Source organism: Gekko japonicus, unplaced genomic scaffold (assembly GCF_001447785.1).
Source record: "Gekko japonicus isolate JY-2015 unplaced genomic scaffold, Gekko_japonicus_V1.1 scaffold2214, whole genome shotgun sequence".
NCBI classification, from domain to species: domain Eukaryota; kingdom Metazoa; phylum Chordata; class Lepidosauria; order Squamata; family Gekkonidae; genus Gekko; species Gekko japonicus.
In genome coordinates, this window is record NW_015162546.1 from 169,247 (window position 1) to 181,233 (window position 11,987).

Consider the following 11,987-nt stretch of genomic DNA (forward strand, 5'->3'; position numbering starts at 1 on the left):
CGCAGCCATAGTATTAGGGACATTCCTACAGTAGAAAGCAATACCCCATCATCTGTAACACCGGTGGGTCATCTGATATGTGGAGCTGGGTCCTGTGAACCACAGACAGAGCGTGCTCACAGCCCAGGCTCTTCCTTGTCTCCCCCTTCCCTCAGCAGCTCCTGAGACCTCCAGAAAACTGATGCTAGGAGGAGTCACAAGAGCCATGTGGGCAGAGTGCCACGTGGCACAGGGACTGCAGTGAGGAGGGTGAAGTGGGAGCAGTCGCCTCTCTTCCTCTTGCCCCCAGCAGATCTTCTTGCATCAGGGGAAGTGACACTGGCAGAAAGTGGAGGGGGCCAGTTTTGCCTTGTTCCCCCTCCCCAGTACATCTAAGCATCAGCTTTTCAGCTGTCTCAGGGGGCTACTGGGGGGGGACTTGTGGTTCGGAGGATCTGGTCCATGGTAAGTATCAAAAGGCTGTATTAGTGCGCAGCTTAAGAGTTTTATTATGTGGTCTTACTGTGCAGTTTTAGTATGAAAAAGCTTTCGACACGTTTGTGATGAGGATGACAAAGTCTTCTCTGTCTAAAACAGAAATGGGTACAAGTTCCTGTACTGCTCAGCCCGTGCCATAGGGATGGCAGATATGACCCGAGGATATTTGCACTGGGTCAACGAGCGGGGAACGGTACTACCTCAAGGCCCTGTGTTACTGAGTCCCAGCAGCTTGTTCTCAGCTTTCCACAGGTATGTCAAATGTTGTCGCCTATAAAATATTCTCAGAAAGGCAACGGGAAACCAAAGGTGATGGTCTTCTTCTTGCACTCTCTTTCTCTCTCTTTTTAATGACGAGTCCAAAATATTTTCGGGTTTTCCACTGTAGAGCTTATATATCTTTACTACAAGATAACTCTGAGTTATCTTCCTGAAGACATGATACACTTTGTCTGGGGTCCACTGGCATCCCAGGTAATTGGTTCACTAGTAGACTGGGAGGCTGCTCTGCACTTCTCCATGTAGGAAGGGGCACCGTCATTCACTGGAGTGGGGGGTCTCAGCCCAGCTGGCTCAGTGGGAGGGCAGTGTGGCCTGAGTCTTGTCAGATGGGCAGCCATGTAGAAGGGCTCTGGTAGCAAACGGCTGGTTGGTGGTGACAGCAACAGCCCAGGGAATCACCTTAACCCTGAGAGAAGACATTGTGGCTATCTGGCAAATAGGGCTGGCTGCCAGGGCAACACAGGCAGAGTTAGGCTAGACAGCCTCATTTCTAGTAGTGTGTGGGGTGGAGGTGGGGGTGGAGTATTAGAGTATATAGACCCTCATAGTTGATAGCTGAGGAGGACTTCCAGGCCAGCACTACTGGTACTGGTTTGGAAGGGCAGAAGGGGAAACAATGACCACACGAAACCTGGACTCCTCTCCCTTCTCTGGCTGAGGCCAAGGGAGAATTCTTGTTTGCATTCCTTAATGAACTATACCTGGGGCTGCCCTTGCAGGCAGTGCAGAAGCTACCGTTGGTTCACAACACAGCTGCTAGACTACTTTCTGGTGCTGGCTGAAAAGGACCTATCAATTCAAAGTGAGCCCTGCTGCTTGCCAAGTTGCTTCTGAGTTAAACCCAAGTTGCTGAGGGTTACCTTTGAAGTCCTTTACAGCACTGACATGAGATACCAGAGGGAACACATTCTCTCACACCATATTCCTTCTACTTCACTGAGATCTGCTTGCGATCATTTGCAGCTAGTTCTGCTTACCATCAGGCTGGTGCTACTTATGAGCAGGCATTTTCTGTCACCACCCTCCCCTTTCCAGACTATGGAATAAGCTACTTACTAGGATCCATGCGGTTCAAACACTTGCTCATCACTGCCCCACAGTTAGACAGAATGACCATGGGCAGCAGTTTGGGGGCACCTATAAAGGGCATTGAATTGTCAATTATTTCAATTGCTAATATAGTTTTACAGTGGAAGCCGGGTGTGTATGTGTGTTGCAATTTAGACTTTCTGCCTCTAGTACCCAAAATGGCTTAAGATTGGAGATCATATGTGATGGCGACATCTGCTGGTAGCTCACAAAACTGCATTTAAAACCTGCTTCCCAGACTCCTATCTAAAAGGGTGGTTCCTTGAATTATAGGTGAAGTCTGCCGCAAAGCTTTTGAAGACTTACTGTTCTTACCCACTACGTGTGTTTTAAATCGATTAGGTTCCTTAGGATTAGTCAGTAAATTAAATCTTAAATTGGTCTTAGTTAGGTAGAATTAGTCAGTTTAGGAACTAGTTAGGATCATTAGCTACTGTTGTTCTTAGCTCCCACTCAAGAACAGGGCCCTGCAGTGTGGGATTTATTACAATTCCACAGGGCCTGTAAAATGGAGCTGTTCCACTGAGCTTTCGGCTGAGGTGGCAGACATCCAAAATCCATCTTTGGCCTCCCCTACTGAAATCACTGACTCTATGATCAGCCTAAACCGAGCACAGCAACAAAAACCTTGATTGCTGATTCTATTATTGTTTTAAATTACTGTTTTAATTATTTTAACTATTGTTGTTGAGATTTTGTGACTTTGTAACCTGCCCTGAGCTCATCCGCGGGTTGGGCGGGATAAAAACCGAATTAGAAAAATGTATTTGGGGCAGTTCTGAGCAAAGCCATAGAAAATCTCTGTTTTCTGCAAAATTCAGAGTAAAAGTTTCATGTATTTTAACATTTTGGCTGAAATTCAGCATCTTGTGTGGAAGCTTGAAGAAACTTCCTAGGAGAGCCATTACTTTTAAATGAAGTTCTTGCTCATTTGGGGCAAGGGAGGAACGGCACGCTGTACTCTTCCATAAAACCCATTAAAATACAGCATACTTTGAAAACATTGGATATTTTATGAACTGGTTTTTTACAGAGAGGTGATTGAGAAGAAGCCAGAGAAGTTTAAAGTTCAGTGTCTGACGGACATCAAAAATTTGTTTCAACCCAACTCAGAACCTTTTTATGCTGCTTTTGGCAACAGACCAGCCGTAAGTCCCTTTTGTTGTGTTATTTAATAAAAGTTCAAATGTCTTTATAGTTTTGTGACTCTTGGTTGGCAACCCAAACATCTTCTTTCCATAACAAAAGTCACCTCTGTGTGAACAGCACTTGAGGGGAATGAAAGTGCTGTTAATGTTGATTGTTTCTTTTCTGGGCATTCCCCAGAAGATCAAATTAAGTGGATATGTCAAGGTCTTTATTAATACGGTCATAGATCAGCACAAGTCTTAGCAAAATTCCCAACCACCATAGTGAGTAAGAGAAAACTTATAATTAGTTCCCACACATAAAAATTCAAAGGGAAGTACATTTTTGGTGTAGTGGTTAAGTGTGTAGTGGTTAAGTGTGCGGACTCTAATCTGGGAGAACTGGGTTTGATTCCCCAGTCCTCCACTTGCACCTGCTGATGTGACCTTGGGTCAGTCACAAGCTCTGGCACAGCTGTCCTTGAAAAAGGGCAGTTTGTGTCAGAGTTCTCTCAGCCCCACCCACCTCACAGGGTGTCTGTTGTGGGGAGGGGAAGGGAAAGGAGTTTGAAAGCTGCTCTGAGACTCCAAGTGAAGAGCGGGGTATAAATCCAATCTCTTCTTCTCTTTTCTTCTTCTCTTAAATGAAATGATAGATAACATTATTAAAATTCTGCAATATATATGTATAAAGCCACCAATATCTACTGAATTTTACAAGCTGCCGCACAAAACTTCGCAGTATGTACTGAAACCAGTGGACTTTCTGGCATACACCGAGTCTGATTGATGGAGGTACCTACTGAGCAAGGGAAGGATAAACATAGAGCGAACCTCTTGATATAAAGGACAACAAAGTAGAACATGTTCTGTAGTTTCGATCTCCCCTGAACCACAGGACATCGCCTATTTACCTTGGGAGCCTTTTTATATTGCCCATCCAAAACCGCAGAAGGGAGTGCTTGACATCTGGCAAGGGAAAATGCCTTCCTGTGGCTGAAAATCTCCAATTGGGAGAGATAAGCAGCTGGGGAAACTACGTATCTAGAGTTTTCTGAAGACAGGAAAGTTGGTGACCTCTCTAAATCTGCCTGCCATGCAGTATCCATCACCCTGTGCTTTAAAACCTGTTTTGCCTGCTCATACCTCATTTCCAAAACAGAGTGAGGGGAAAAGCCTAAACTCACCAGCTTGATTCCTAACTGCCTTTAGCCACATAAATTGATAACTATCTCAAAGAATCAAGGGAGTTAAGCGTTGAGGACTGGAATCTAGCTTTAGTCAGAGGTTAATGGAGGCAAGACATACCCTAGCCTCATCTTTTACCATGTCTGTCTCCAAACGCAAATTTGCATTTGAAACACAGCAGGGTAGTTGAAGAGCTGCTCTCAGGAATTTCAATTGTGTCCACTGCAGAGGTGCAAAACAAGAAGACGATGGCCCAGTCATGGTCCCATACAAGAGTTGAGCCAGTGTTTTAGCCTGAAATAGTGCAAGAGCAGCTGTAATATATTGACTACCCTTAGTTCATAAAAACTTAATTATATTATGGGCAGATTTTTGTCCATCATCAGCTACCTAGTTACAGGGAGCTTTCCTCAAGCCAGAAGCATGCAATACAATGTCTACATACTCAAAGCTGGCCACCTGCTCTATCTTATAGCCGTTTATGCTCTATACCCAGGTTTTAGGTCTCCTACCAAATGCTATAATTTTAGTTTTTTGGTAATTTATTATTAAATGGTCCTTACTACACTATTGGGTGAACACCCTTAGTGCTCTTTTAAGTCCTACCGGAGTCCTTGATAGGATTATAACATCATCTGCATACCGTACCACAGAGATCCTACGATCCATTAGCTTAGGAGGGTGGAAATCTAAGTCACTTAAACATCTGACCATGCATCTAACCTTGAGGATGGTGTTAATGTGTAAGGCACGGATTAAGTAAAAAAGCCCGTGATGTATAGATGTTACTTCTAATTTTCCCCATAATTTAGTCCTTGAAATAGAACCAAAGGCTGCTTTCAAATCTATGAAGGCAGCATAGCATGAGACCCAACTTTTTTTTTTGAGCCCCCCGAAGGGGATTTTTTTATTGCATTTTTATAAACACTACAAACTACAACAGAAATAGGGTAAGGGACTACATCTAGGGACAAAGTAAGGATACCCACTAATACCTAAAAACCCAAGAGAGGAGATCTTCTAATCAGCTTACACAAACATCAAGACCGAGCTTTTAGATGAGTATTTTTCAATTTGATGCTGTAAGATCTATGGTAGTTCTTCCTCCCCTAAAGCCAGCTTGCTCTTCTGCAGTTAGATCTTCATGCTGAAGCCACCTCTTAAATCTATCCAGTAGATGTCTGGTGTAATAATGTTGAGCAGGCTAATTGGCCTATAATTAATGGGATCATCCCTCCTCCCCCTCTTAAAAAACAAAACTATAATCGCCAGGCCCCAGTCCTTAGGGACATGGCTAGAAGTGACAATGTAAATAAAAAACAATGCCAAAAATGGTGCCCATTCCATGTTGTTTCTTAGGAGCTCTGGAGGAATTAACGGGATATCTTCTTATTGGGGTACAGATGCACACAGCGCCTTGCAGGGATGAAGAACAGCTGAATTCCCTCAGAATACAAGGGGATAATACCTGAAATATCAGTCTTCCTCCAGTCCTATACTTTCCAACACTTCCTCACCTATGTGTCAAGAATCCTATACACATTTTAATGGGATCTTGGAAAGGTGATGTGCCACCTCGTCTCTGTATTAAAGAAGAGTCAGAAAATAATTAATGTAAACCTTTGGCAAAGTTCTGGGCAGCCCCATCCTAGCCTTCTCTGTGGCTTTGTGACTCCAGAATATGCTGACATATGTCAGGGATGCAGAGGTGTAAATCACTGATATGCTGGGATTGGTTTTTAGGATGAGTTAATGACTTACTTGGATTGTGGTTCAAGATTTGCACTTAGTTTGCATAGATGATAGCAGTTATCCCATGTAAGCTTATACAGGTTGGTATCTGCCATCATGTGTAGACTTGCCTTCTGAGATATAGCTTGGAAAAGATGAAAAACTCATGGAATAAGATAAGAAATCTGCATCATACATGAAACCTCAGTTATTTGTGCAAACTCTTTTCCCTAAAGTGTTCCTCTCAGCTTACGCCACAGTAGGTGGGATGGAGATCATTTTAAAGCAGGGACCCCAACCTTTTTGTGCCTGCAGGCGCATTTGGAATCCTGACACAGCACGGTGGGTACCGCAACAGAATGGCTGCCACAAAATGGCTGCTGCAGGAGGAAGAGCCAGCCACAAAATGATTACCTTCAGTAACATAATGTAGATCTTTGTGGTGGCAACTGCTGCCAAAGCAACACGTTAAAAAAATTGCACAGCCAGTCAGAAGCCTTGCTGGGCAAAAGCTCCACCTGCCCCACGTGTTTCCTAAGAACAATTGATGGGCGTCAGAAAAGGTGTCAGCAGGCACCATGGCACCCACCACGGGCACCATGTTGGGTACCCCTGTTTTAAAGAAATAATAACAGGATATTTGCAGGCAAAGACCTTGGAAGATCAAACTGCCCAAGTTTAAATAACTTGCCTGTTTCACAGGAATCTGTATTGATAAGATGACCCTTAGTCCAAGACAGGGCTGTGTGGGACGAATCTTTTGATTACCCACTAAAGATGAGTACCTCTTCAATATGGTAGCTCTTAGTCACCACTGGATGGCTGAACATTTACGAAGTGCCTCCAATGCAAATAGTCTATAATATGTGTGTGCATGTTCAATGAATGATTTAGGAAAATAAATCAATCTTGGTTTATCTTGATGAGAAAAACTCACCTTTTTAAAAAATGTGTATTTAGGACGTGTACTCATACAAGCAAGTGGGAGTCTCGCTGAACAGAATATTCACTGTGAATCCTAAAGGGGAGCTAATTCAAGAGCATGCAAAGACCAATATTTCATCGTGAGTATCCATTTCTTCCCAATAGATCACAGGACATAAATCTCACTCTTTGTAAACCCTTCAGTGCCACGGTTCACAACATGAATTAACTGGACTCCAGCAACAAAATCACATTGTGATATTGTGATCCATATCACCGATATATCACAAGACTTACTTTGATTCCGTCATCTTTAATTAATTAATTAATTAATTAAAATACAGCATTCTCATTTTTTGTTATTTTGTTTACATATCTTTTGCAGACATTTAAAAAGATACTGTTAACATGAGAGAGAGAGAGAAGATTTTATTGTATTTAGCCATAGGCCATTACAAACCACAGACAGAGAAGAGCACAATAAAACACAAAAATTGTATAAAATAAGATACAGTCCAACATTATAAATCCATAAAACCGAGGTTATGAACAGTTAACATGAGATTTTGTTCCATTGAAATACGTAGCAGAACCATAGAGTTTAAAACTCCTGGGAAAGAAATTGCTTGTTCCTCTAAATGTATAACTCAGAGCTCTGTTTCCCTCTCAGCCTCCCCAACACACATCTCCCTGACTTTCCCTAACAGTTCATCCTGCAGCTGAAAATAAGAATTCTGTCTTATGCCAAATTAATCCAGTGGCCCGTCTACTTGTTAGTTGTTTTGACTATTTCCCCTCATTGGGGCTTTCTAAAATCTCTGGATAATCTCTGGAGGCCAGCTAACAAAGATCTTTCTAGTATAAGTGGAAGTAAGTCACCAGCAGTGTAAATCATCCCGCCTCTCACTTTAGAAACCTCCAGGTGTGCTTCAAATGGACGTTCTCAGAATAGGTACATATTTATTTCCGTAAACTGGAGCTAGAACTGTAAAACTTTAAACAGTACACTGAAGCTGTGGTTGTAGGGACCATATTACTCCAGTCTTGACAAATCTACACTGGATGCTGATTTGTTTCTGGAGCTAATTCAGGGTGCTGGTGTTGACCTTTATAGCCCTGATATGGCTTGGGAACAGCATAGCTGAGGGTTGGCTTACTCCCTTATGAACCTACACCACTGCTAAGGTCATATTCCAAGGCCCTGCTTCAGATGTTTCCGCCTTCTGTGGTTAGGTGGGTGGCAACCCAGGGGAGGACCTTCTCAGCCATGTCACAGAAACTGTGGAACTCTCTCCCCAGGGATGTTTGTCTGTCCCATTCAGTCACTGTCTCCCACCAGCAGGTGAAGACTTTTGTCTGGCGTTCCCTCAATGCCCTGTCCTTCCCGCTCTACGTTTTAAGTACTGTTCTATGTGCTTTTAATAGTTTTGGTTCTAATTGTTTTTTTTTAATTTTAAAAAATATTTATTTTATGAGATTTGACTTTTAAGCCAACCTCCCCTGAAAAACAGGGCTCAGGGCGGCGTACAACGGTAATAAAAATGTACAAAGATTTCAAGGTTAAAATAATACATAGAATACACTGAACAGCAGCCTAAGCCAGTCTGATGGTGATCATTCCAAGAAAGTGCTATTGCCTCGTAGAGGAGGGAGGTGGAGGAAGAGGAATGCCAGACTATGTGGGGAACAGTCGCTGTCCTCAACCAAACGCTTGGCGGAACATCTCTGCCTTACATGCCCTGCAGAATGGCAACAAGTCCCGCAAGGCACGGATGTTGTTCGGCAGAGAGTTTCACCAGGTAGGGGCCAGGGCAGAAAAACCCTGACCCTGGTTGAAGACAGCTGGATGTCTCACGGGCCGGGGACCACCAGTAAGTTTTTATCTCCTGAGCATAAGGCTCTTCTGGGGGGTATACCAGGAGAGGTGGTCCGAAGGTACGTGAGTCCCAGGCTGTTAAGGGCCTTAAAGGTTAATAGCATAACCTTGCATCTGACCCAGTGCTCCACTGGAAGACAATGTAGCTCGCACAGCACAGGTTGAATATGTGCCATATGGGGGTTTCCAAGTAAGGACCCGCATAGTTGCGTTCTGGATGAGTTGGAGCTTCTGAATCAGCCTCAAGAGCAGCCCTACATAGATCAAGTTACAGTAGTCTAGCCTGGAGGTGACTGTTGTATGGATTACCATAGCTAGGTCAGGGCGAGACAGGTAAGGGGCCAGTTGCCTGACCTGGTGCAGCTGGAAAAATGCCAGTCTGGCAATATTTGTAATCTGGGCCTCCATTAACAAGGAGGCATCCAGAATCACACCCAGACTTTTGACAGTCGGTGCTGGTAGTAAGGGCACACTACCAAGAGCCAGGAGTTGGCATCCCAAACCCGTGTCCATCCGTCCCCCACCCAGCCACAGAACCTCCATTTTATCAGGATTCAGTCTCAACTGACTCTGCTTTAACCATCTCATCGTGGCGTCTAAACCCTCAGCCAAATTCACAGGAGCAGTACCCAGCCAGCCACCTATCAACATGTGCCTGACTGGGCACAAAGGCACCATACAAATTTTGTAAATAAAATAAAATAAATGAAAGAACTATGGCAGTTATTTTCTTTTACTTGTGGGGCAGATTATACCTAAACGTTTTCCTGCACATCTACAAGGTCTGTTGAGGGTATTTTTAAAAATTTGCATTTAAGATCTGAACTAATCCTATTCTACTCTGCTAACTGTGAAACCCTAAACAGAGTTAGACCGATTTCACATAAGAGCTGCGCCGCGGTCGCGCCTCCCTTTGCCCCACTTCTATCGGTCAATTTCCCACTCGAAGCCACACGGCCGCATTTTGACCTGCGTCTTCGCCCAATTTTTCCCACGGTTTCGTGATCCTGTTTTTGAGGATCACGAAACCGCGGGGAAAATTGGGTGAAGCCGTGGGTCAAAACGCAGCTGCGCGGCTTCGAGTGGGAAATTGACCAATAGAAGCGGGGCAAAGGGAGGCGCGACCGCGGCGCAGCTCTTGTGTGAAACAGGTCTTACACTCTTGTAATCCAGTTGATTTCAATGGATTGAGACTTTGTTTAGGGTTTCATTGTAAATGCCTTAACACAGCATTCACACATATCAGATTGAGAAACAGGATTTTTGGCTCTGCGGTTCTGTTGTATTTCCTCGTAGTTATTATGTGTTAAATTTGGGCAGAGTGAGAACATTAATGCAATTTTTATTATCAGTGTGTTCAGCGCACCAATTAATACGCTTGTTATTTCCCCTCCAGATATGTGAGACTCTGTGAAGTGGTAGATCATGTATTTCCTTTGCTGAAAAGAAGCCATTCTTCTGACTTCCCATGTTCGGATACCTACAGTCAGTTCACATACTGGAGGGAACCATTGCCACCTTTTGAAAATCAGGATGTTCATTCTGATGAACCATAACTGCTTCTGGCTTTTCCTGTCGACAGTTTAAAGGATAAGCTGTTTTATGCTTAAATGATACTGCTGGATTTTGCCACTTAACAGTTCGCCTGGAGTTTGGGGTGTAGTGAACATTTTTTTTAAAATGTCAGTTCAGAAATTTATTTTTGTCCTTGAAAGTAACATTTCTGAAAGTTGCACCCCCAGCTCTTCTCCAGCCTCGTGCTGAAGATACACCATATAGTCTTACTGTGGAAGGACATCTCTCGAGTGCCACGATACTGGGCTTCTCAAAAGTGAATCTCTTGTGGTCTTCAGTTTTTCATGCCAGCTGCCATGCCAGTCATCGCCAGGGCATTTATGCTCTTATTATTCAGGGTACAGAAGGGCAAAATCACTTTAGCCTCTGAGATGAATGGCATTTTTATAAGACAGACCCCTGTGCCCCCCAAAACCCGATAAACATTTGATCAACCGAAAGGATCAAATCTATTGAACTCAAGTCCATCGGTGTGTAGACTTCATATGCCTAACTTTCACATGGTACAGCAGTAGCCACTTAAGAGCTGTACTAGTTTGTATTGGATGAGTCTGAGAACATTCCTTAGCATCCCTCTGATCTATACGTTGGTGCAGAGCCACCAAGCTGCTTTTTAGACTCACAGGATATTTTGAAGAACAAAGTCGGAGTCCAGTGTGGCACCTTTAAGACCAACAAAGTTTTATTCAAGGTGTGAGCTATCGTGTGCATGCACACTTCTTCAGATACAGCGCGCATGCACACAGAAGCTTATACCTTGAATAAAACTTTGTTGGTCTTAAAGGTGCCACACTGGACTCAAACCATTGTTCTGCTGCTTCCGACTCTGCTGCTTCAGAGTCCACCTGAATTTAGGATATATATATTTTTTAATTGTTGATGTTATTCCTGAACAAAATAGTGTTGAATGTACTTGTGCATCTGATATATGTGTGCCATAGGCTCACCTGAATCGTGGCCATAATTTGGAAGGATTGTGTCTTGACAGTACGGTGCCACGCGGGGTTACACTCTTCTAAGTTCATCGAAGTCAATGGGCTTTAAGAGGGTATAATTCTGCTCAGGGTTGCAGTGTGGCTCTGCTACTTTTGTTTCATACTTAGCTGCACCTTAGTCAACAAGAAACGCCTCTCTGCAGTAATCAAGCCCACTGGTTGCTTTGTGTTGCAGTACTTTTAAATCCATGTCATGATATTTTTTAAAAAAATATACAATGATCTAGTTACCTGATTAAAGCATATGGTTTGAGTCAGTTAAGAATGGCACAGATGCTCTTAAATCTGGCTGCGTTAAATATAAAAGGCAAGGGCTTTTCCTGGTTGCTGCTTCGGTGTATTTGCACAGAAGGATGGTGGCCTTGCAGTTCAATGTGCTACCCTCATCTGACAAGCATGCTGATCTATGTCTAAGGGCATAAAACGAAAACAAAACCATTCAGGAAGAAGCCTCGATTTGCTTGATGGACTTTCCTTTGCAGTCCCTGTAGCTATAACATGAACTCTTCTGCTGGTTTTGGATGAGGTTCGGATTTCTTGTGCTTTAGATTTTTCTAGGTTTATATTAATATGATTTTGTTGCCTGTCATATTTGACTGCTTTAAGATACAACTGTACGTGTTAATGAGCAATACTGGAGATCATCTTTTTCATCTAGCTACTGGCGCAAGCTGCAGCCTTCTTAGATTTTGTGGTCAGACAACAGGCTTAGCACAGTCTGAG

General features: G+C 43.4%; 1 protein-coding gene across 4 annotated transcripts in view; it reads left to right on the forward strand.

Moving 5' to 3' along the window:
• Positions 1-10,930, forward strand: part of LPIN1 (lipin 1) — a 148,943-nt gene extending 138,013 nt beyond the window's left edge. For all 4 annotated transcript variants that reach the window (XM_015406339.1, XM_015406340.1, XM_015406341.1 and 1 more), the window contains 4 exons: positions 577-729; positions 2,882-2,996; positions 6,855-6,958; positions 10,091-10,930. In XM_015406339.1, coding sequence (XP_015261825.1) covers positions 577-729; positions 2,882-2,996; positions 6,855-6,958; positions 10,091-10,250 — 532 coding nt within the window. In that variant the 3' untranslated portion in view covers positions 10,251-10,930. The remainder of the gene's footprint in view (positions 1-576; positions 730-2,881; positions 2,997-6,854; positions 6,959-10,090) is intronic.
• Positions 10,931-11,987: the final 1,057 nt, after the last annotated feature.